The 24,994-nt window shown below is 28.1% G+C and overlaps 4 protein-coding genes across 5 annotated transcripts; 2 read left to right on the top strand and 2 right to left on the bottom strand.

Moving 5' to 3' along the window:
* The first annotated feature begins 925 nt into the window (after window positions 1-925).
* On the top strand, window positions 926-8,567 carry LOC132929209 (acetylcholine receptor subunit alpha-like 1). 2 transcript variants are annotated; one of them, XM_060994390.1, is made up of 9 exons: window positions 926-1,113; window positions 2,252-2,406; window positions 2,485-2,529; window positions 3,428-3,537; window positions 3,617-3,830; window positions 4,486-4,657; window positions 6,856-7,011; window positions 7,673-7,827; window positions 7,945-8,567. In XM_060994390.1, the coding sequence occupies exons 1-9, from the start codon at window positions 1,038-1,040 to the stop codon at window positions 8,104-8,106; spliced, it is 1,245 nt and encodes a 414-aa protein (XP_060850373.1). In that variant the 5' UTR covers window positions 926-1,037; the 3' UTR covers window positions 8,107-8,567. The 2 variants fall into 2 exon arrangements, with proteins under 2 accessions (XP_060850373.1, XP_060850374.1); XM_060994391.1 differs by having other exon boundaries at window positions 967-1,113; window positions 2,257-2,406.
* Window positions 8,568-12,312: 3,745 nt separating this feature from the next.
* On the bottom strand, window positions 12,313-16,764 carry LOC132929203 (BRCA1-associated protein). The gene is made up of 10 exons (XM_060994384.1): window positions 16,283-16,764; window positions 15,701-16,001; window positions 15,370-15,562; window positions 15,042-15,310; window positions 14,827-14,970; window positions 14,619-14,766; window positions 14,425-14,550; window positions 13,078-13,254; window positions 12,775-12,930; window positions 12,313-12,657 (listed from the first exon to the last, which is right to left on the bottom strand). Exons 1-10 carry the CDS (start codon window positions 16,374-16,376, stop codon window positions 12,487-12,489), a joined length of 1,779 nt encoding a protein of 592 aa, XP_060850367.1. The 5' UTR covers window positions 16,377-16,764; the 3' UTR covers window positions 12,313-12,486.
* A 912-nt stretch (window positions 16,765-17,676) lies between these two features.
* LOC132929210 (uncharacterized) lies at window positions 17,677-20,089 on the bottom strand. The gene is made up of 2 exons (XM_060994392.1): window positions 19,066-20,089; window positions 17,677-18,054 (listed from the first exon to the last, which is right to left on the bottom strand). Exons 1-2 carry the CDS (start codon window positions 19,636-19,638, stop codon window positions 18,007-18,009), a joined length of 621 nt encoding a protein of 206 aa, XP_060850375.1. The 5' UTR covers window positions 19,639-20,089; the 3' UTR covers window positions 17,677-18,006.
* Window positions 20,090-23,534: 3,445 nt separating this feature from the next.
* On the top strand, window positions 23,535-24,922 carry LOC132929211 (large ribosomal subunit protein bL17m). The gene is made up of 4 exons (XM_060994393.1): window positions 23,535-23,954; window positions 24,043-24,270; window positions 24,411-24,621; window positions 24,697-24,922. The coding sequence occupies exons 2-4, from the start codon at window positions 24,073-24,075 to the stop codon at window positions 24,840-24,842; spliced, it is 555 nt and encodes a 184-aa protein (XP_060850376.1). The 5' UTR covers window positions 23,535-23,954; window positions 24,043-24,072; the 3' UTR covers window positions 24,843-24,922.
* Window positions 24,923-24,994: the final 72 nt, after the last annotated feature.

The raw sequence follows: 24,994 nt of genomic DNA, 5'->3' as shown, positions 1-24,994 counted from the left end.
TTAAGTACTTATTATCTATTTAGTCATGTGTACTATGACTGTAAATGTAATTGTAATAACTCTGTTTGAAAAATTTTAATGAATTATAACTATAATCATTATATATTTTGTTTTCGTTTTTTTTTTTACTCAACTTTTTTTTTGTAGAAAGGGGTACTTGTTGATATCTAACCGACTTATGGGTAATAGTCTCAAAAAGGTTGGGAACCGCTGCTCTATTTAATGATGAGATCAACTTACCTGGTGAAGACATGAATCAGATTATGAAACATAACACAGCCACTATATAAAATAGTAAATTCTTTCTAACTCTTTGATTAAATGTTTCATTCTACTATATTTGAATAGTCACATTTTCATTTTTATTATTACTATTATTATTAATAAATACCTACTTATAATTTTGAAATTTTCATCATAAGTGGCATAACAAATAAACGAATACAGATGAAGGTTAAATTTTAAATAAATACTTTTACTATAAAAAAATTCCAAAAATACCAGTATAATCTTTTCGATAAATCAAACAGATTTAATTTAATTTAATTATTTCAATTTTTCAACATGACCCGGAATCAAAACAGTAATAATATACCAATACATGTATACTACAATAAAATACTTCTTTTAATGCGACTGCGATTAGTTTAAATTATAATATGCCCGTATCTCGTACTACAATGGAAATGACTTTGAAAACCTATTATAATGTACTTGAATATCACACCAACAGACAAACTTCCAAAATTATCCAGTACAAGTATCGAGTTAGATATGATTGCTTTTCGCGAGCAGTCAGTGACGTACAGTAAAACATATTATATGACCCCAAGGACAATATTTTTAGTTAAACTGATCACATTAAATTGAATAATATGTTGTATCCTGTACTCAAGTGGACAAAATATAATCACGGACGTTTGTAACTAAATTGTCCAGTATTCCGCGGGCACACAACGTGTCAACATTCAGAACCGTTCAAACTGTTTTTACTTCGGTGGATTGTTGTTGCTTATGACTTTTGAATTTTAAGCACAATGTTAGGCTCTCATAGTGGATTGTTCTTATTTATAGCTATACAAGCTGTTACACACTCGTGGACGTTTGGCTCAAGTAAGCAATGTCCATAAAATTAAAATCAAAAAAATAATTTAATATTGCAAATTATATTTGTTTTACGATCCTTATTGTAATCTTAAATAGATATAGTGTCTATACTCTATGGCAACAAAACTTTGAAGTTTGAACACATTATTATATTATTCAGCACAATTATTTCACGTAGCCAATAGAAATATTACGAAAAATAAATGTTTACAATTTAAATTTACTCAATGTGCGTTCTTGTATAGACTGTATATTATATCTAAAATTATATTAATACAAACATATAATGATAATAATGATAAACAGCAAGTTAAAATATTTCCTAATTTTCTATATTTGTCATTGATTTTATAGACTAACCTGTAAAAATAATAACTATATTCATAATTTTCAATTGTATACAATTTAAAAACTTAAAATTACGAATATGTTATCAATGTAAATAAATGCTGTCAATAACTTGAAGTTAATAATATATTAATTTCATAGAAACTGAAGACGGTGCCTACAGCTCCTATAATGTAATAATAATATGTAGGTAGTAGGTATAATATTTTACTGATGCAATAGTTCAATACTATAATTTATAGATTTTATAGATTGCGGAATTTAAAAACAAATTGTTGAATTAATTAAAAAAAGTATTCATTTTTTTCTTTACTGTTTGTAATTAAAAAAATAAGATAAGATAATAACATTTTTATATTTTCATCGGTTTAAATTTGATATAGTCTCCCTACTTCCACAATTACCTAAATAATAAAATATTAAAGTTTAAAAATTATTTTTACCTATCTATTAATTAACTTATACCATATATCACAAACAAAATAATATCGCTCTAAAAATGTAAATAAAAACAATTCAATTCGAAATGGCTAGATATGAAAAAGTAATTTAAAATTCGTATTTTACCTGTGGGCTGTGATGATACATATATTATAATAATTATTCTATAATATTTAAATCAAAAAAAAGATATACGTATAATACTTATTATTATTCTCATTCAGTGGCGTGTCTAGAATTTTTTATTATTATCTCAAAATATGTAGTTTTAATTTGATTGTTTTATATCATACATAATTTTGTAAATCCAAAAATACATTAAAAAGTTTATTAAAATTATATTTGTAATTTCAAGTCCAGTCAGACCAGCCATCTAGTCACAATTCAACAGTAGAATATGTCTTAAGAAAACATATTTTTCAAAACTATGACAAAGTAGTGAAACCTACCTCTGATGATAATATCGCTTTAGAAGTGAACATGAGAATATTGATAAAAAGTGCAGAGTTGGTAAATATTATATTTTTATTTTTGCGTTTCAAATTAAGTGGTTATAATTATTAATCATGTATATTTAATGTCTTATAGAATTATGAAAAATCTCAAATGATACTCAGCACATGGTTCATAGCGGTAAGTGTTTTTTTTTTTATTAAAGAATATCTAAATCATAATATAATCCAATATAAGATTATACTATTTCTTTTAACGAGAAAAGTTATATTTAAGTAAGTCGTATTACGAGTATGTTGTTATCGTATTTGTTAAAAATTAATTAGTACTTATTTAATATTGTACATTTGTACCTATATGCATATTATATGTCAAAGAGATAATTCTAACTTGCAAAAGATAAAAAAACCTGTAGGTAAACATGTAATGACTATACCTGTATGATTTATTAAATAAATAAATTATTATATTTTTTTGCTATACATATTTTATTGATAAATATGATTTTATTTTCTAATTTTACTTACTCGTTATAATAATCTTAACTCACAATTTGTTTTTATTAAATGTTTATAATTTTAAATCTAACTTCAATGGCGCGGTGAGCGATGTTTGTCTTATAAAATTGCTTAGCCCCAGAAATTTATGTTGAGTTCAAAAATTTTAAAATTTGTGTGGATGAATGTTTAGTTAATTAATATAGTATTTTTTTTATATTAAATTGTTGGTGGCCTGTGTTCTATAATGCAAATTCTAGATTACTATACAGTTTTAGATTATATATTATATTGTAGGGGGTATAGTGGGTGGGTCATTTTTTAAATACTTTGTTTAGGGTTTGAAATATGCTCGCCACGCCACTGTCTAACTTCATATTTAAATGTACACTATTTATACACTTTATATGATATATATTGGTATTTTCAATTTTGTATACATTACACTTTGTATAACCCAGCTTAGTCGATATATTAATAATATGAGACTTTTTCAATCGAGTTGTAAATGGGAAAAAGGTCTCCCAGATATTTGTAGCCTTGTAGGTTTGACAAAGAATAATGTTTAATTATTTTTCTAGAACTGGATCGATAATCGGTTGGCTTGGAATCCGAGTGAATATGAATACTTGAATTCCATAATAGTCGACCACCGTGAAATCTGGCACCCGGACGTCATGGCATTCAACAAGTAGGTATATTAGAAAACTACTTTTGTTGTTCAAAACATAAAATTAAAAAAAAACAAACGAATATCACTAAACTTTCAGCGTCGACGCAAACATGGAAGACGATCGGACGCACGTCAACAGCGTGGTGAATAAAAACGGTGGAGTGATCTGGGTTGAACCGGTACAGTACATCATACATTGCAAGACAGACACGACGAACTGGCCTCACGACACGCAGACTGGAGTCTTGAAACTCGGGTCGTGGTTGTACTTGGGCAGAGACCTGAACCTGACCATCGACGACGATGAAGGAGTCGGTGATCTCCATATTTAACTATATTCAGTCCAACGTACATCGCACATCTACAGTGGCGCCCAGAATGCATGTGTATCGTCTATACCAATAAGGGATGATGGGAAGAGGGGAGAAAGATGGTTCCTAATTCTAAAAATCAGTATTTTTCTTATTCTCATTACTACAGACTTTAAACTGCTCCTTTCAGCTGCATTTCCGGCATGATGAAAAGTCGACACTCCAACCGTAGGAAAAATATAAAGGCCTCGATTCTTTTTTATAGAATTAGGACAAAGCTCAAATGTAATATACGATCTCGTACGAAGTAAGTGTCAAATCACATGCTCGTAGTACAAGAATTATAAATATATCAGTTTCGGCCAAATATAATTATTCTAATATTATAAAGCAAGTCGTACATAAATAGTTAATTGATTAGAATATAATAAATAATTTTTATATTCGAATTAAATCAAAATAATAGATTGAAAGGTGCAATTTTAGTAAGTTGCATATAGCGCGCTTTCAAAAATTATCTGGGCGTCCCTGTATTGCATTTTGCATTAATAGCACGTAATATATAAATTATATAATATTTATAAAAACATATATGTATTATGTAGGCTCTAAATGAAACTTAATCACGGTCACGGTATCATGCAATATGTTACAGGTAGAATTAGCCAGCGCACACACAGAATGGGACATCCTTAACGTTTCTAAGGAGAGACACGCCAGGTACTATCCTTGCTGTCCGGACGAACAGTACATCGACGTTGAATACAACATCACTGTTAGGCGGAAAGTCCATCCCTATAAGTCAGTCATCTATTTCCCCGCCCTATGTGAGTTTATCCCCAATTCTTAATTTCGATTGTCATTCATAGACAATAAATTGATTTAATATTATTAATATTTCTTATTACTGCGATCAGTCTATAGACATGGTGTGATAAAATATGTGGCCCATCATAAATTGTTAATACGTGATTTTATTTATTTTTAGAAGAGGGAGGGGAAAGTTACGTGATTTTTATTACGTAGATGAACCAAATTTCTAAGAGTATAAAACTCACTCTGAGGAGCGTTATATAATATTTATAGAAATAAACATAATATAATCAAATAAGTACCTATTCACAACGATATTGTAATAGTTACGCGTTCTATAGGACCTATTCAATCTTCAATAAATAAAAAGGACAAAAATCACTCTTTGTACTTTAACTTGATTTTTCGTAAAATAAGTGATAATTTATATAAACAGGACCAGAGTCAAGTTTAAAGCAAATGTCATTATAGATCAAGCAATTAAATATAGTAATGTAACTTCATTAAAAACATAAAAAAGTTATTATCAAAATAATTTAACTTCCTGGTTTCCATTTATAAATTATTTATAAATAATTATTGTAATATTATTTATTTTATTTTATTTTCTAGAGGGGGTAGGCACTTACAGGTTTTTACTTACCACTCAAAATTTTCCATCCGAAGTAAATGCTCTTTTTGTACCTAGGTTAATGCGGCCTTGAACTAGACTTCACGCGAAACAAATCTAATCCGTACACAATGTTTCGTACGCTTGTTTGCTGAATCTTTATTATTTTTTTTTACTTTGCATTCGCAAAAACAATATTGAGCTCTCATTGAAAAATAAATTTGTACAATTTCAGTAGGTATGTAATATATAATATATGTACATCTATAATATATAGACGTAGATTTGATTAAAAATAAGCACAGAAAAAAAATTGTTGTGTATGGCCTGTGCTTATTTACCAAAAATATTGCATGACATAAGATCATTTATTTTGTGGAATGTGGACAACTTATAAATCACGTGAATATTAAACTACCTAATCATTAACGATATGTATTGTACAACTTAGACCTCCCGTCTCCCTCAAAAGTACTTGTCACGTACTACTGCAGGTGCATCTAGGTTAAAGGTTTTACTGATTCTAGTGTTATTATTGCATGCATATTATTTTTTAGAATTGTATAAAGTATCGTATCTTATTAACATTAAACATTTGAAATACTAATTATGTTACTAAACAGCATAATAATATAGTCAATTAGGTGGAAATGAGTGCATTTTATCTATAGGTTAGATACCTACCTGTATGTTTATTGGACGATGTAAAATTCTACTTATGCGTTTGAAATATAATATATTATATGATATTTTGTTCACGATAAATGTTTAAGGTCATTGATTAATGATTATATTATTGATTCTTTATTTGAGTAATTTAACATCATACTGCAGTTTATGTTTATTATTATTTAATAGGAATTTATTTTAATGTTGCGAATATGCCAGTTATTAAACATTAAAGTGTAAACATGAAACCAATTCAAGCTAAATTAGTATACCACTAACCCCTTTACCCAGTAAAAACTAACTTACACGGCTTTAAATACAGCGATATATTTTTTCCACTAAAGGTCGTGTTTTTCGAGACATTCCAAGATTATCTCGTCAAGAAAAGAGGTCATTATAAGAAATTTGAATATTACACCATCAATTTTTATTTGTAGAGTAAAAAAGTCATTGCAAGAGATTACGCTATCTTTTATTTTCAATTAAAAATGTTATTCGAATAGGAATTTACATTGGACCCTATATTATAGTATGTACTATTATTATTTATTTATTAATATATTATACTATTATAGTATATTATTTTTGAGTGCCTGCCAAACACAGTAACACATTAAAATTAGTTAAATTACCGTTTTTAACATAGACCTACCTGTATAATATAATATAATTGAACAGATACACGATTTATATTATTCTTAAGTAACGTAATGAGCAAAACCTATTAAAAATATTACAAACGCGGCACGGCTAAGTAAACAATACATAACATATTATAAGCATAAAATTCACGAAAATATGCAAAGGTATAGTCAAGAAGCTAACTATCAAATGCAATCGTATTTAACTCGTACTCGGGTGATTTTATAAATTCATTTTTGGGTAGACTGTAGATATTAACATTTTGTTGCTAATATTTATTTTTTTCTACAGGCAGTATTTCGTTTAATTTACTAACATTTTGGCTCCCGTACACTGACAATTATTGTAGATTGTTTGTGAACCTATTCAACGCGCTGTTTGTCACTCTGGCCGTTATGGTCGTATACTCAAAAGTGCCAATCGTTACTTCCACTGTTCCATTGATTGGTACGTATATATACTGTAATCAGTTTTATTAAAAAAAATTTAAAAATTTTATAGCAGATTTCGTCAATTTCGAGTCATTGAATCATTTTCTTAATCTCTAAAATAGATGTGTTAAATATGATAAATTATCCCATATAAAAAACAATTCAAATAGGTAACTCAATTTTTATAGATATTTTAAAACTTATTCTATTACTAGTAGGTACTAGTAGTACGATAAGTTGAACTTTTTTTTTCCAAAAACCTTAAAACATCGTATAATATAATATTATTATATTATAAAATTATAACTCACTATTTTGATAAGTACCTACTGGAAATCTTTTATTTTTTACTGCAAAAAATCCAACTATATCCAACTTACTATACCAGAAACCACCTTCGATATTTAAGATTTAAACTTTTTTTCCTGTATAAAAAGTTTCGTTTTCTGCAGACACAACAAAGTAATAAACGATAAACATCATTGTATACCTAACCGATACATTCATCAGTTCATCACTGCTCATTATCAAAAAATGAGAAATTGGTGTGTGTACCTACCTATAAATCCTAAAAGTATTTTTCCTGAAATAAATTTTGAACACTGCGCGCGCGCTCTCCACATTTACCGATGTGTCATTAAAACGTTTAAAAACAGCAATATTTCGTTTTTTCTCAGTCGTTTACTACACTTATAGTTTGGCACTTATCGCTGTGACCGCAGTGCTATCCATGGCTGTAAAAAGCATGTCCAAAGTGAGCAAACCACTGCCGCACGGGGTTACTTGGTTTCTTCATTCCGGTTACCTAGTGTACTTGGGTATCGAGATAAATGTACGTACCAGCAACGACACGATGCACGATCCCGTCGATTTTTGATGTTTTATATCGCCTGAAATGATGGCCGGACAAACGAAATAGTAATTATTAACTATGTGTTTGTCGTTGCAGGATTCGCCGGCCGATTGTCACATGCTCTGCGAATCCGAAGAGATGATCGCGCAGACCGCCGATTTGAACGAGAGACATAAACTTGCCAAGGTAATCGACAGGATATGTTTCGTGGTGTTCGCATTCGTCTATTTGGTTCTTTTGTTGCGGTTCATGCCGTAGACAGACACTTTTCTCAGTTATATTCTATGTACGCACACTGTTCATTTAAGGCTGCACCAACGCCGCACCTATCAATTATATACTTATTAACGAGTTATTTTAAAACTATATATTTACCTACCTATACCTACACTATAGATGGACAGTATCGTTGGACGGTTATACTTTTCACTAACCGGAATATCCAAATTATGCCAGATGAAGTCATTGATGCGAGTAGTCTAAAACAACCAAAAAGTTGGATTTTAGTTATAGATACTACCTAATGACTTTATGACTGTGACTACATATGTATATAAATAATATAATAAATTAATATTGTTCAAGTTCCATGTATAATGTATATAGGTACTTGTAATCATAGGCGCAACTAGAGGGGAACTTGGGTAGGCTTAGCCCACCCGGTTTTTAAAGTAATGTAATTCTCGAATCCAATAAATAATTAGTTATGTATTGTTGTATTTAATAGTTTTTTTTTTTTTAATTTATAAGACGTTGATAAAATGAATCCTATATGATTGCCTCCCAGAAGAGCCGTAACAAACTCATTTGACGCCTGAGGCAAGTTTGAGTATATGCGGCCTCCTTCCGTCAAAAAAAAATCTCATTTTAAAAATGTTAAGCTATTATATATTTGTTTATTAGAGAAGTATTTATTTTAAAATTAATTTTAATTGACACATAAAAAATAAATCTCAAAATAATTTATACTCTTTTTGTGCAAACGTCGTTTGAAATTTATTTTTTTACTTATCTAGTATGCCTCTTCAGCAGTCTTGTAAAAAAGTATTAAAATACTGCTGTAATACTAGTGTATTCGCATGAAAAAGTATTAAAAATACTTTTTAAATACTTATAAAATAATGTATTTTACGAATACTCACAAAGTATTTTTTTTTCATTTTTACAAATCTACCTAAACCATACCTACCTAATACAGTAATACTGTACATTTTAAACGTTTTACAATCAAATGTCTGAAGATTTTTAAAGTTAATAGCATGTTGGCTCAAAACAGTTAAAATATGTTCTTTTATAAAGTCAATTTTTTTCGAAATTTTTATCTGAACTTTGTTTTTTAATATTTAACATTTTACTATTTATTTTTATAAGAAAATGATAAAACTTATTTCTTTATAATATTTAAATACAAATATTAAGTATAAAAATATTTCTTAAATTATTTATTCAGAATAATTAAAAATACTTTAAAAAATTTTATTTGGAATACCATAAAAATACTTCAAAATGTATTTAAATACTAGTTTCCAAATACCTGTATTTGAATACTTCACAAGACTGCTCTTAAGTGTTTGTGCCTGGATGGCTGGATGTAACGCTGGGTTACCCAAACAAAATAAAATAAATAAACAGCAGGGAATAAAGCTGCAGAAGACGTGAGCTTAAAGTAAGAATAAATGCTAAAATGCATTATGTGCCATACAAACTTTAGTATGTTATTTGAGCCCTCATCGGGTAGTTAGCGCCTTAGCGCTCCCCGTGACAGTTACAAGTAGTGTAATTGAATAGTTAAATATTTTTTTTTACGTAAAACATTTTTAAATACTCCTTAAATACTATATATTGGTAGAATAATATTTTAATTTAAAAAATGTATCAAAGTTAAGCGCCCCCATTTCATTGGCGCCCGACGCAAATGCCTCAGTCGTCTCACCCTGGCTACGACCCTGGCTCCTAGTCATAGTTAGCCACAATGGTAAGTTCAGCCACATGTGAAAGATCACTTTCTTCAATGAGGCGTAAAAAAATTGGCTTAGATCATCGATGGCACGAAATCGGTTTTCATTTTTATCCATTTTAAATATCGAAAGAGACATAACTAAATAACTAATAAAATAAAGATAAATTATATTCTAAATAAATTTGCTGATGCAAAGGACAGAAGAATAATATTAATTTAACTAGTCTTAAAAGCTTTGTAATAAATTAATAACAATATTATATTAATAACTATGAACTGTGTATTTAAATTCTTCTTATTTAAATTTATTTAGGTAGGTAGGTAGTCTTTAAGTGACAATATTTTACTTTGAAAACAACTATTAACGACTACAGGTAAGGACTTCTAAGCAGAAGCAATATAAATATAAATGTTAGTTTTAATAATCAATAATAATGGTGTAGGGGCAAAGCTGATATCATTAAAATTTAGCCTACCCAGAAATAGAGCTCTATAGTTGCGCTTATGCTTGTATCAGTTGTATCTAATAGGTCATTTTGTTTCAACAAAAAAATGTAACCTCAGGTTAACGGATTAGATTTTATGTTTTTTGCAATTGACTTTGTATTTATTATGCAATTATTAAGTTATCATATTTTAAGTTAATATTGGAAGAAGAGACTTCAGAATAAAATATAAGTACATATCCCCTCCCCCCAAGACAATATCCTAAGTACACCACTGCACTACAAAACTATAATACCTATATAGGTATATAACATATTATTAATATATTATAAGAACATCGGCAGTCATGACAAAATAAGTATAATATAGAAAAATAAATGTGATAAAGCTTTTTACAATTTCAACTAAATTGAGACCAAAACTTGTACTAAGATGGTTTTAATTATATATTATTTATCATGATTTATTTATACACATTTTTATTTGATTATTGAAATGTAAACATTTTTAATTGTTTATATCTCATAATCGAACTTAATAATATTTTAAATATCATTGAAATCATAAATATTATATAATACACCCCCCCCCCGTATCTCAAGAAATATATGTGCAAAACTCGATGCCAATTGGTTCAATAGCTATATAAGTCTATATACGTCCCGTACAAACGTACATTTATTTTTATATTTAGATAAGATAGATACCTATTACCTACACGTTTAAATGTTTTATTATAATATATTATTTGTGCGGGTATGTAGTGTGTTGCATCAGCAAGTATATTATACAATAAAATAAACTGACAATATTTTATAATTAATGAACTATTACCAGTTATTATTCAGCTTCAGTAAACGTCACAATCGAAAAAACACATTGCACAGGTTAATCTTTCAACTCGCGTTGGCGATTATAATATTTAATATAATAGATAGGAAACAGGTAACCGCGCCTCCGCTCTATCCTAACCTTATACGCGGATGGCTAGACAAACTAATAACTATTATAGGTAATAGAACCGATCGCGCCAGATCACTGCGATACTGCGAATATTATCGTTTTTACTTACTTACTGATATGGTTCAGTCACATAGATAATTTATTTTTATTATTTACGTTAGGTATCTACCTACCTACCTCATTAATTAAAACCGTACTCTGTCACATAAGTTTACACAGAAAACGGTTTTCAACGATCGTCTGTGTCCGAGTCACAAATTATTATGCCAATACACATGGCACGTGCTATACTGCTATAGTAATTACTATTTACTAATATTGTGCAATACGACTGTACGAGGGACTCGGGTAACCGGTAAGGACAGTCTAAATCTAACCCAAAAAACGCGGTAATCCGAACCGGCTTGAACGTACGTCACCGCAGTTTTTTTAGAATTTTTCTTTTAAGAAATGACGCACGCGATACACATTTAATAACGCATTTTCACGTAGACCTGTACAATATCACAATAATCAGTGGACGGCGATTATTAATTCACGATAATTCATCGCACGTGAACGTCGTCCGGTCGATTACCTATGTTAATCGTTATTGTCAGTTGAGTGTGTCATACACTCATTCTACATAATATAATGATTGGTACAGTATTAATATAGTCTCACACTGCGCGTTTCATATAATCGAAATTATAAAAATGGCCCAAGTTAAGCATTAAAATTACATCATTAGGTAGAAGTGGTTAAATTTCAAAAAAATTGTTTTAATAACCATAGGTAATCGAAACCACTCTTTTTTTCCAAATTCCGTTTGAATTAACGAGTCTCTATTAGGCCTACTGTACACGGTTAGGTACTCAATTATGCATGTGCAGTGGCATTAACTGTATAGTGTAATAAAAAATAATATCACAAACTATAATATATATATATATATATATTACATAGGTGCACTTGAATAATATTATACCTACTTAATTATAATTTATTGTATACATTTTATCATTAAAGGGGTTATCGGTCAAGTCCTGTGTTACAGCACACAACATGCACATGCTCATATTATTTTAGCTGCTGTATTCAAAAATAAAAACAAAGAATATAATAATATTTTATCTGTACAAATTACAATTTACAATAGTCATCAATTATTCCATATGAATAATAGAATTTAGTATTTTCCTTAAACAACAAAAAAATAATATTACACTATTACAATATAATGTTGTATATTATAGATAAATGAAATATAAAAATTAAGATTATTTTTATTATCTGTGTTTTTTGTTTTTTGGAGTCTTGTTTTGACTTGCTGAATTTTGCTGTTCTACTATCACTGAACCGTTTACAATGTCTTCTCGATCTACACTTTTGTCAATTGTATTCTGAGCTTCTAAGAAAAACATGAGATCACGGACTTGCTCTTTCAATTCACCAATTTCCTAAAAAATCGAGTTAAACATATATTTATTATTAATTCTTATACTTAGACTCAACACTAGCTTTTAAATTACAAAAATAGTTACATAAAAATAGTAAATTAAACACAAAATATTTACTTGGTCTTTAGTAGTTTTATAATTACTAAAATCTTTTTCCAAATTTGAAAACTTCAAATGCCATTCATTTTGATTTTTTTGTAATGCTGAATTTATTTGACATTCTTCATCTAACTTGGTTTTTGTTTGGTCTAGTTTGACTGTTAAATTATGAACCTAAATAACAACAAATAACAATAATAATTATTATTAAATCAAAATATTTATGATTTTTATTTGTTTTCTTATGTTTAATATAATATTTATCAACTCGATAAATTGTGTGTAAGAAATATATTTTTCTTTATTAAAATATCTAAATACCTTTTTCTCCAAAAGATTTTTTTCTTTTGTGATTGTGTTTACACGTTCTAAGAGCTTTTTATTTTCTTCAATTTTCTGTTCTAACATATTACCATCTTTAGAAGTACTGCTGACAAATTTCTGTAATTTTTCATTTTCTTCTAGTGCAGCTTTGGCCTTAGCTTTTACATTATTTATCTGAATAAATTATAAAATAACATATTTAATTAAAATAAGATATTAAAAATATTTAAATTTATCAATAAAAAATTAAACATTTAAACCACAACATGTAGAAAATAGTTTTAATTTTCTATTTTATAGTCTGTTGCATATAAAAGTATCTTGCAACTTATTTTAATCCAACTCAGTCAATTTGATTTAACTAGTTTTTGTCAAATTGTATTGTCCTTTTATGTTTCTGATACAGGGGTACCTGCCCAATGTCTAATTATTATGTCTTTCTGCTGAACGCCAAATATTCAGGTTTCTGAGAATTACATTATTTCAACAATTATTGAAAAAAATTCACTCAAAATTAGAAATTATTTAATTCAAATCAGTAGTATGTTGTGTAGTTTTGAGAAACAGACACATACCTGTCAATTTAAAATATTAGTTGGTAGTTAAGATTTACGATGTACCTGAAATTGGCATACTTTGCGGGCGTTAAGATATAGTAAGATTAGTAGATATAGTAGATTGGTAGATAGATATAAGTAATAAATATTTTAATAATTTGTGAAAAATGAATCATATATTCATTTATATTATGTACCTAACAAATATTATTACTAAGTTGCTTTATTTCATAGTTGCTATTTTAGTCTTTTTAAAAGAGTTGGATGGTAACAAAAAAATAATTAGAAACATTTTATCCAGTTTTAGAAATTTCTAAAGCTGCCAATCCAATTCTGACAATCAGCCTAATATTATATCATAATATTTAATCATTTTTATGTGGAATTGGTAATAAATATACATGAAATAATTAGAAAGATGTCAAAACAAAAAATTAATCAAATTAATAAAGGTACTCTTGGAGTGTTCAAATAAACATTAATTTTCCTTGATAATACAAAATAAAATAAGTTTAAATTCATGTAAAAATAATACACTAAATATGTTATCTAGAAATTAAAAGTTTTATAATACGAGAATAAAAGTAATTTATTTTATTTTATTAACATTAATACATGTAAAAGCTAACAGCTTTCAATTTAATAAATAAAAAATTTATTTTTCAATATTTATCAACAATTTATGAAAAAGCTTTTAAATTATGATAGTCATTCAAGACACTCAATTATTTATACCTATAATTGTAGTAATCTTAAATTTTAATTTTAATTATACATATATATTTACTTCAACAAATGTATTTTCTTCAAATAGTTTCATTTGGTTTTCAAAATATTTCCTTTGCGACTCTAATTGAGTAGTCAAGAGGTATGTAAATTCAAGTTGAACAGATTCAATTTTTTGATCTGTGTCCTACAACAATAATTAAATACAATATTTTAAACATTATGTTGTCTTGATTAATTATATATAAAATTTACATCAAGTTTTCCTGGTGATCTTCCTTCTACTAATTTTCCATCTCCTTTGTTTTGGACCAAACGATGAACAAAATTATCACCAACATAATCCCACACACGATTATTTCCCAAATTCATAGAATAACAGTGTGACGTTTCTAAATAATGACTATAAATATATTTTATTAATACATCAGTTAACAGTTACTTAAAAATTGTTAACAATTACTTGTAAGCATGACCTTGTACATAACGACCACATCCAACATAACCACAGATTAAACATATCCACAATGACTCTGAAGAATGACATTCCTGACATTGGTTGTCTGGAATTGTTTCGGGTGTTTGAACATATCGACACACTGGACAACTGGAATGAGAAAATAATAAGTACAATTGATTTGGATTTTAAAATACAAAAATAAATTATTGTTTTGTTACCTGGTATCGCCCCATTTAGTCAAGCAATTTCCATGGAAAGAATGATTACAGAGTATTGTTAGAATACCATCCACTGATTCATCCATGCGCTCTAAACAAACAGCACACACAGGAAGTTCAGTATGCTGAGATGGAGGAGCACTACAACCAGGTTCATCTTCTTTAATCACTTCAACTTTGGATACGAAAACCAAATTACAACAGCAATCTGGCTCCAGCGAATTGAAAGGCATACCATTGAACGAATGAAAGAAATCCATTGTCGCTTCCTATAAAAACATGGTTTAAATTGTTATTTATAACTAGATAGATAATATTTTGGGTTTACTTGTGTTCTGAATGAAATAAGGGTCATGTATTGATTAAGAGATGCAGCGTCTCGGATTATCCGTATGTGATGAATGTTCTCTTGACAGGCAGCTATGAATGTAAGTAAGTCATGGCAGTTCATGTTTGAAGGAATAGACAAAATACATATCATTTGACTACGATTACTTGCATTGTCAACTGGTGTTAATTTGCTATGAAAAACAATAAATTTGATTTATATATTAGTGTGAATTATAAAGCAGTGCTTAATTCTATTCAATCGACTTGAAATTTTTGGTTTTAAATTTAAAAAATGTATATACTTATTACTTGTGTAACTCAGTTCTTACTTTTCTTTATAAACATGTAGGACACCTTTGGTAACTTCAACAAATGGATTTCCTGAAATAAAATTTATCTGTTCTGCAGCATTTGATGGGTTTTCGCCATTATTTTGTTTATTTTTCCTTTTTTTCTTTGATCCTTTAGAATTTATCACTTTGACACTGGGCTTTTTAAGAAATTCTATTTTTTTAGAATTTTCTTCAATTAATGGCTCAATGGGTGCTGTACCGTCAACACGACCATATGTCTCAACTGTTAGTTCTCTGGATTTACGTTGACCACGGCAAGACATGATTTTTCGTTTATCTACAATAGAACACGATTAATATCTTAAATATACATAAAACATTAAACGCTTAATCGTATTGCTATTCAGAGATCTCAACATTATTAACTCAATCCCCAACAACATAATTGTGTTGGTTATTTGACCATAGTAAATGTATCTTCGTTATTTAATGACAAATAAAATAAATATTATGTTAATGACAAAACCTGTGGCGTGTAAAACGAACGATGCAATAATTATTATTGCCATTTAACATCAATTTCACTGCCAATTACTCATCACTAGCTGATGTACCTACCCCAATTGGTAAATGTTTGCTGCTGCTGCGCTTCGGCTGGTCGAGTATCGTTTTCGGTCAGTTCGAATCTCAGCACACAAAGAGACACAGACATTGCATAACAAAACAGTTTATCACGCTCATGCACTCTTTCAGACGAAATTTTCACTTTAAAAACTCAGTACTTGATTCAGCACTATTGCTGAGGTAATAGGTCCAGAATTCCAGATGTCCTTCGTTCAGCAACAACCGCGGTATTGCATCAGTACAGTATTGCAGTCTGTGACGATTGACGAGTTGACTTAAAGACAAGGATGTTTGACGTATGTGATTTGTGAATTGTTAATATTGTTGTCACAGAATTTACCAATCATAGATTATAATTTATAATATACAATCACGATTAAATATATATCTTTAATCGTGTATACAATGCAAGTATTTTGCCTTTTTGTCTGTCTTTGTCATATTTGTCATGGGCTAATATAATAATATAGCCTATAGCACCTATAGATAGTATCACAAAATATAACAATAATTTATAGACGTGCTTATCATAAAACGACAGAACAGCTGATGAATTCCAATATCCTTATCGACCGTACCGTTATCATAGAAGTTAGAACACCGCGGCCTGCTGATCAGCCGGGTCGTATTTATGTTTATATATTAAAATAAACAATCTTTAATTTTAAATATTTTAACATATTTTATATTTATTCGTTTATTATATTAAACTATGTATCAGTAGTATTAACTGGTGGACGTTGTTTCACTGGCTTGATAAATGTGACGTACGTATCGCAGCCACAAAATTATTGTTTTATTATATTTATTATTATCGTTTTTAAGTTATTATTCATTAATAGTTATTTTAAATATAACACTGTCTTAAATATTACTATTCCCCGTTAAATTAGATCATATACAATGCAATATATTAAAATGATCTAAGGTGTTGTATGGACAAAAACCATTTGACCAAATACTAACGTTTGAAATATTATATGGTTTTGGTTAGGAGATTTGGCATATTTTATTTTATAGATTTAAAGGGCCATCCTACCATGCATTAAAATGTTACACACATGTAGAGCTACATCGACTACATGTCTGCTTTAACATTTGTTTTTGTTTCACTGACTATGAAAATATATTAAACAGTGGGTTATGTAACAGGTTTTAGTATAAATGATGGTGAAAATATTCAAATATGAATGAGCAATGTGCAATTTTTCAAGTTACTCTCGTATTTTATCATAATTTTCTTAGATTTTTAAACTTATTCCTTTGAAAATGACTAAGGATGAATAAGGGAAATGTTGATTCAACGTCTCACTAATGCTTCATAGGAACTAAAATAGTTTGATAATGTTTAATATTTCAAAAAAAGTATTATTTACAATTACAATGTGTAAAAACAATAATTTTTATTGGAACTAAATAAAAATAAAAATTGTATAAAACTGAATTTAATAAATTTAAATCATATAGCTACATTATATCGTGAACCGTATATCATAATTATATATTTGGATCTTATTAAAACTATTAATAAACTATTTTTTTTTTTTATATTTTGAACAAAATTTGTAATTATCAATAGTATTTTGAACTAGAAATTAGAAAAACAAAAATATCAATCTACACTTGTTAATACACACATAATATAACTTGTGCAAGCAAAATAAAAATTTAATCTTCTTCACAAAATCAAGAATAGGTATTGAATTAAAAACTTCAATTCACTTAAAGATGGTTGATCTTACATTCCTCAACTTCTTGGCAAGAATCTGAAAAAATATGTATTTTTATATTTTTAAGATAAATAATTTTGTTCGAATAAATTAACCAGAAATCGAGTTAATTATATCATTAATCATTTAAACTAATACAATATACTATATAGGAAGTAGATATTTCACCAATCAATAAATCACATATTTATAATACAAATTGCAGAAAAAAACAAGGAAAAAGGAACAAAAATATACTAAATTTCTATAGATTTTTATTTAGATTAGTATAGATGTAGATTTAGGACAATTAGTAAAAGTTTTTGTGTGACATTTACAAGTAAAATATTTTTTTCTACTAATTAATTATATACATGTATACAATACAATACACATTTCTTGTATAATACGTTATATTCTTCGGTCTATTTTTTAAAAGATGTCCCACTTATTAAAAATTAACACTAAGACATTTTCATAAATTTGTGAATAGAATAGAATCAATAGAATACATTTTATTCACTTAAATAACAACATAAATAAAGGTATAGAATGAAACAAAGTTAGAAAAATTTAGAGATTTACATAAAAATGTTTAGTTATAAACTTATTTTAACTACTTTACATATTTTATTAAAATAAAATAAAAGCATTATAAAAAGTGTAAATAAATAAAAAGATATCAAATATTTCAGTATTTTATCAAAATGTTTTCAAAAAATATAATTTTTTTCTTTTATATTGTTTCTTTGGTCTTTTTAGTTTGTTCTTTTTTATTGATTTCCGTATAATACATATTTTAACAACAAATCTAACTTCTTAGCTTGGATGTGTTGTTTGGTGATTATAAGCAATCTACTGGAAATTCTAAAATAGTTTAAGGCTTAAGCAAAATACTGATCTAATATTAGAAATTTAAAAAAAATAATAATAAAATGGTTGGCATTGTGTATCTATTGACAAAAAACTGTGATCAACTCAAAAAATTCTAATATAAAAGTTATTTCTGAGATTTAAAACTAAATTATTTCTTTTTTCAACAATAATTTTTAATTGTTTAAAACTTACTTCATTCTCCTTAACAATGTCTTTATTTTTTCTCTCTCTATTTATTGTTGATGTGGCTTTAACTAATGATATAGAAGGGTTAACCCTCGTATAAGTAGGTTTCACTGCATTAGTAATTTTATTATGTAAGATTTGATTAACCCTATTAATTTCCCATAGCTTTTCATTTGAAAATGATATATTTTTTTGCTTTTTATTTGCTGTTTTTAGATGAACATTTTTATTGTCTGTTTTAATATGAATTTCATCATTTGTTTTCATCACAATGTTTTTACAAGGATCAGCTTTATTATTTGTGCTATAATCGTCATTATTTAAATAACTTTTACTTTGAATTGTGTTGTTCTTACATATTGAAGGAGCACTAATAACGTTACAAAAATTGTTATTAGTGTTCTGAAATTGTATATTTGTATTTTTTTTTAATGTATGTTTATTATAACTAGTAATTGTTTCTTCAGTAAAATTTGATAGAATAATTTTTGTGGAGTATTTATTTACTCGGTTCTCAATACTTTTATTTTGCTTAATCGAAAATAAAGCCAAGTCAATATTTGAGTGCATTGTGTCCATATTGATGTATTATACCTATTGGCTATTGTTGATATGTAATTTTTAAAATAATTCAATTTGCAATTTTAATAACTTATCATTCAAACCTAAGGGGTTTAATTCACAACAACATTCTTGTATTGTATTTTGTTTTAAACAATCATAATAAATAGAACGTACTCATATACTCATAATAATCATAATATGTCTAGTGTTCTAATGTATGCAATATTACAGTAAATATATAAAAACTTTGGATAATCAGTTAACAGTGTTATAGTTGGAAAGTTATACTTTGTAATTTAAGTATTGACTTTAGAAATCATATGTTAACAAATAAAATAATAATAACCACAACAATTGAACAATATTAGTACCTATACAAAAACTTGAAAAAAATCGTAATAATTAATTTTTTCACAATTCACATTTCACACTATTAGTTATTACTATTCAGTATTCACAGACATTATCATTTTTATAACAAGATAACAAAAAAATATTATAATATGAATTTCAATCACTCAATAATTATATGCTAGAATTACTCTGTAGATATAATATAGTGCCATATCATGAGGTTTTTGAGTAATATGTAAGGGGGGAAATAGCATTATAGCAGGTATGTTTAGCGCTCTATCTATCTATCTATTCAAGTTACTATTAAAAATATATACACAAATAAATAACATGATAGGTATGACAGAATTATTGATTAATATTAAAGTCACTGCACCTTACACAAGACACAAGTATAACATTATTTATTTTGAAGTAGTATCAATGGAGGCCTCCTTCTATCATGTCATCACTCATCACGCCTTGTGGCTTGTATATAAAATTATCAAACTTGATTATTGTATCATATTGATTAATGATAGATTGTAATTACTTCTATTTTTCTAATAAAGGAAAAAGTATTTATTTTATTAATTATAAAGGGACTGTCGTATCTATTCACGATTAAACATTTTTGGTAATACTGGTAAAAGCATCGAAATAATTTTTTTTTTTACATTAAAATATGCTGGGGAGATCTATTTATGACCATTTCCGTGTATTTTCTATTTTACCTAATTTTACGAGGGAAGGATTGTCATTTTCCGTTTGTACCTAATTCACTGTTTTACACCCAATATGACGACTACAAGACTATAACCAGTACAACCAAATATTTTGTGACTTCCCACACTTGTCTCAATGTTACATGAATTACATGTTTGAAATTACGTATAAACAGTGGTGTATAAAGAAATTAATTTCAGGAAGGGTTAAAAAAAAAATTTTCCATTCTTAAATTCCAATTAATTATACAATCAAAATTAAAAAATCAATGCCAGTACCAAGTACTAACCATACATTTTAGGGAGGGAATGTTTGAACGCCACTGCATATAAATAAATTTGGTTTTAGATAGAATTCACTTGCATTACACTGCAGTTTTATAATATTTTGAAATAAATTAACGCAGGTTGAAATTTTTTGTCTAGAAGTAATGCAAATAAAAGTGGTACCTATATAATGATCATTGCATAAATACCAGGCTTCAAACTACCACATATCAAGAGAAACTAGACAATTTGCTTATAATTAGTGTTTAAAATGGAGTTAATAAATCTCTGGTTGATTGAACTATTGAAGTGATTAGAATGATTAGATTAGTGCCTAGTGGTGGTAGCCCATTGTACCCCATCCGTCACCAAAGTCATCATGTACAGTGTATACTGTGTATGCAATATTTAAATAAAACAGTAATTATAAATTGAATTGTTTTGTAGTTATATAAATAGTGCTAAAATCACCTATTGATTAGTTTGTATACAATATTTGCACAAAGTATTTCATCAAATAAATTAAATCATAATTTAATATATATGTTATTCTTAAAACGATTGAATATTTGTAATTTGTATTATTTTCAACATATTATTTTGTCACGTTAAGCAGTGACTGATCTATATTTAATCAATCATATTGTATCTAGATTTGAGAATGTAGAAAAATTAATTTAATATATACTAGCTCTTCACACAAATAATAAAACCTCTATGACTTTGAACTTTGAAGTGTTCATATTAATTTATTAATTTTAAATAACTATATTAATAATCGTTCTACATTAACGAAACAATTAAAGTGATAGTTCCAAACTGCATGCTTTGTATAACATTGCACATTTGTACAATTATAATGGAATACATTTGATTGTTATATAGGTATTATCTCACGACTCACCACAAACTTTTCTCATTTATACCGCTAATTTTAAAATTTCAAATTAAATTCTTATAATATATGTCTGTTGTACTTTCTTTCGGACCGTCCGACTATCCTCGAGGACCACGGGTAAACTCGTTGTCATGTTAACCAAAATAATGATAAATCGGTTAATAAATATTCATTTCAAGAGTTTTAGTTACAAATATATAGTTTTTGTATCCGAAATACATTTTAATTCTAATACAATAGAACCTCGATTAATCGTCAGTAAATCAGGGCCAGAGCTTTTTTTACGGATTATCAAAAAGACGTTTTAACAAGAAACCAAAATTTCTTTTTAAACATACAGCATACATATTATTTATTCTTTTTTCAATAATTATGACTGACTTTTCAGAACAAAGATCCGCAATCATAATCGTAATTATTATGTTAATTTAATTTATACTTTTAATGTATAGTATCATATTATGACAGACAAAACAATAATATTATGCTTTAAAAATATGATTCAATTATGTTGTAGGTAAACCAGTTAAAATCAGTACCTACATCTAAAATCTACTTAAAAACATAATTGTTGACCGTTGTTCAGTGGCAGCGCCAGGGACGGGCAAGCCGCAAGGTAGGGCCATGAACTTGAAAATGCCTGGCCCTACCAGTGGCCTAAGGCCTAACCTTAGACATTATAATATACTCATTTTTAATTTTTTGTGGACCCACCTTATAATTGTTTGCCTCCCATTGGCCTTTAGAAAAAAATCCTGACGCCGCAACTGTATCTACAGTTCTACTGTTCTATTTTCTACTTGTTCTGTGACACTATTAAGGGCCGTTCATATATAATATCTATAATATATAGGTATATCTATCTATATCTATATCTACCAACTAATATTACGTTATGATTTTAAGTTTATCTGGTTCTTTTGTGTTTAATTATGTTTGCTTATTGTATATGTAACAAAATATGTTTGTACATATTGTGCTAGTGCTTGAGAGTCAAATATTTTATAATATTTCAGATTTTAATTGAATCGTATGTATTTAAAATTATTTTTTTTTAACAAATTTACCTATATATTACCTGTACTTATACCTATTAAGACTTACGAGAACAATAATTAAATTATAGGAAAATATAAAACAATATTCATCATTGATATTCCTGTTTTTCCTTTTACATTTTTTCAATTATTAATAATAGGTGAAATTTTTACTGATTTAATTTTTTTATTAAAAATAAAAAAAAATTTATCAACAATAAATTATTATACAAAAAATATTCTACTTCAATTGAAAAAAAAAATATTTTAATCATATGTTGAAAAACTTCAACATTACGATAGATGATTTTATACAGTAGCAGTAGCGCAAATAATATGAATAACGAATATAAATACGAACAATAATATTCATACCAATCATACATTCATAGTTCATACTCAGTATTATTATTTCACGTATCGATAATTATTTGAGTATTTATAAACCATGCGCGGTCACGATAAGAAAACTCGTTTTGGTCTATGGTACGGTACTGTACGCGGGGTGGAGGAATGAAGACCGAGTATCGAAGGCTGTCGCTGACGATGAGCGCAGCACATGTCCGAGCGTAATTATACTTTTTTTTACCGTAAAACATGGTTTCGTACTTCCAATAATACGGCTTACTGAACGGTTATAAAGCAAAAACACCTATAATAAAAAATGTAGAGGAGAATTTTATCTAGAATCGTATAGAGCCCAATTTTTGATATCTTTTTTCAATCGTCCAATATTTCACAATGAATTTTATGGTTTTTTTTACTATTTATTGTTTTAATTATTTCAATAATTAATAAAAATATCGAAAATCAGGCTCTATACGATTCTAGATAAAATTCTCCTCTACAAATTTCATAATAGGTGTTTTTCACGTAAAACCCTTCAGTAAGCCGTATTATTGGAAGTACGAAAACATGTTTTTACGGCATATTTTTCTGGGGTGACACGTCCTCTTAAGACTGGTCATTGGTTGGTCGTCGGTCGAATGCGGTGTAGTGGTATTATGTTTGGTATGCCTGCGTCTTATTACTGATACCACAGTGTGATTATATTATCGTCGAATGATAGCGGTACGGCATTTTTTTCGGGTTAAATCCGTATTACATATAATAATTAAATTTATATTCTAAATTAGTCGATTTCGTCGGATTATTTTAGAGAAACTGAAGATAATCGACTCATTTCACGATGAATCAAGCGGAGGTTTCGCAGTTAATGTCCAAACTCAGGATACGCGTCAGTCCTCGCCATAAGAATCTAAAGTGTCCCGAAGGACCACAGGGTCGGTTAAATAAATTACGTAAAACAGTTAACGCTCTATTCAAATACGAACGTTTAGAATTGAATTATACGTTGGCTGACGAGACCAGAGGGTATGCAGAAAGAGTGAGTAATTGTTGTCTACTGTTCGCCGTCGTAACAATACGACTAAGAGTCCAATCAATAGATCATTAAACCAACATTCAATCTGATTGACTTGCATGAGATTATTGCTTACTTACGTTTTTGTTTATAATTTCATGTAGTTAATATCTGAAGCCATCAGACATGGGGACACACACAAACCAACCATGGAGATGGCCGACTATTGGATAGAAGAAAAACAGTTAATACACAAATTGTTCAAAGTATTGGTTCCCCGGTTTAATGATTATCAGACTTCATACACAATGTTATACCGGGCGCCAAAAGCATACCCAGAAATTGTGTATCCCCGTTCAGTCCTAGAACTTAGAGGTTTGGCTTACCGTCTAAATGACTATGCGCTTACATGAATGATGGTCTAATAATGATTAAATATGTCACTTTTAGGTAACCCGTTTCCAGCAATTCTGCCTCAGCGGTCCGATCAAAGAAATTTTATACACAATGTGTTATTGGATGAAGCGAAAAAGGCATATAGGGCTGAGAAATATGAAGAAATAACCAAATCTCTCGAAGAACAACGGGAAGAATAAATCTATAATCATATTTTGTTTTGTGTAAATACAGTTGTTAGTTAGAAATATTCAATTAAAATTGATGCATTTTCATTATACACATTGAGTTATTTTTAAACTTATATATTATATTATATTATATTTCAGAAATGTGAGGTGAATAACTAATC

Source organism: Rhopalosiphum padi, chromosome 4 (assembly GCF_020882245.1).
Source record: "Rhopalosiphum padi isolate XX-2018 chromosome 4, ASM2088224v1, whole genome shotgun sequence".
Lineage (NCBI taxonomy): Eukaryota > Metazoa > Arthropoda > Insecta > Hemiptera > Aphididae > Rhopalosiphum > Rhopalosiphum padi.
Note: the sequence above shows the minus strand (reverse complement) of the source record. Positions and strands in the feature narration are given on the sequence as shown.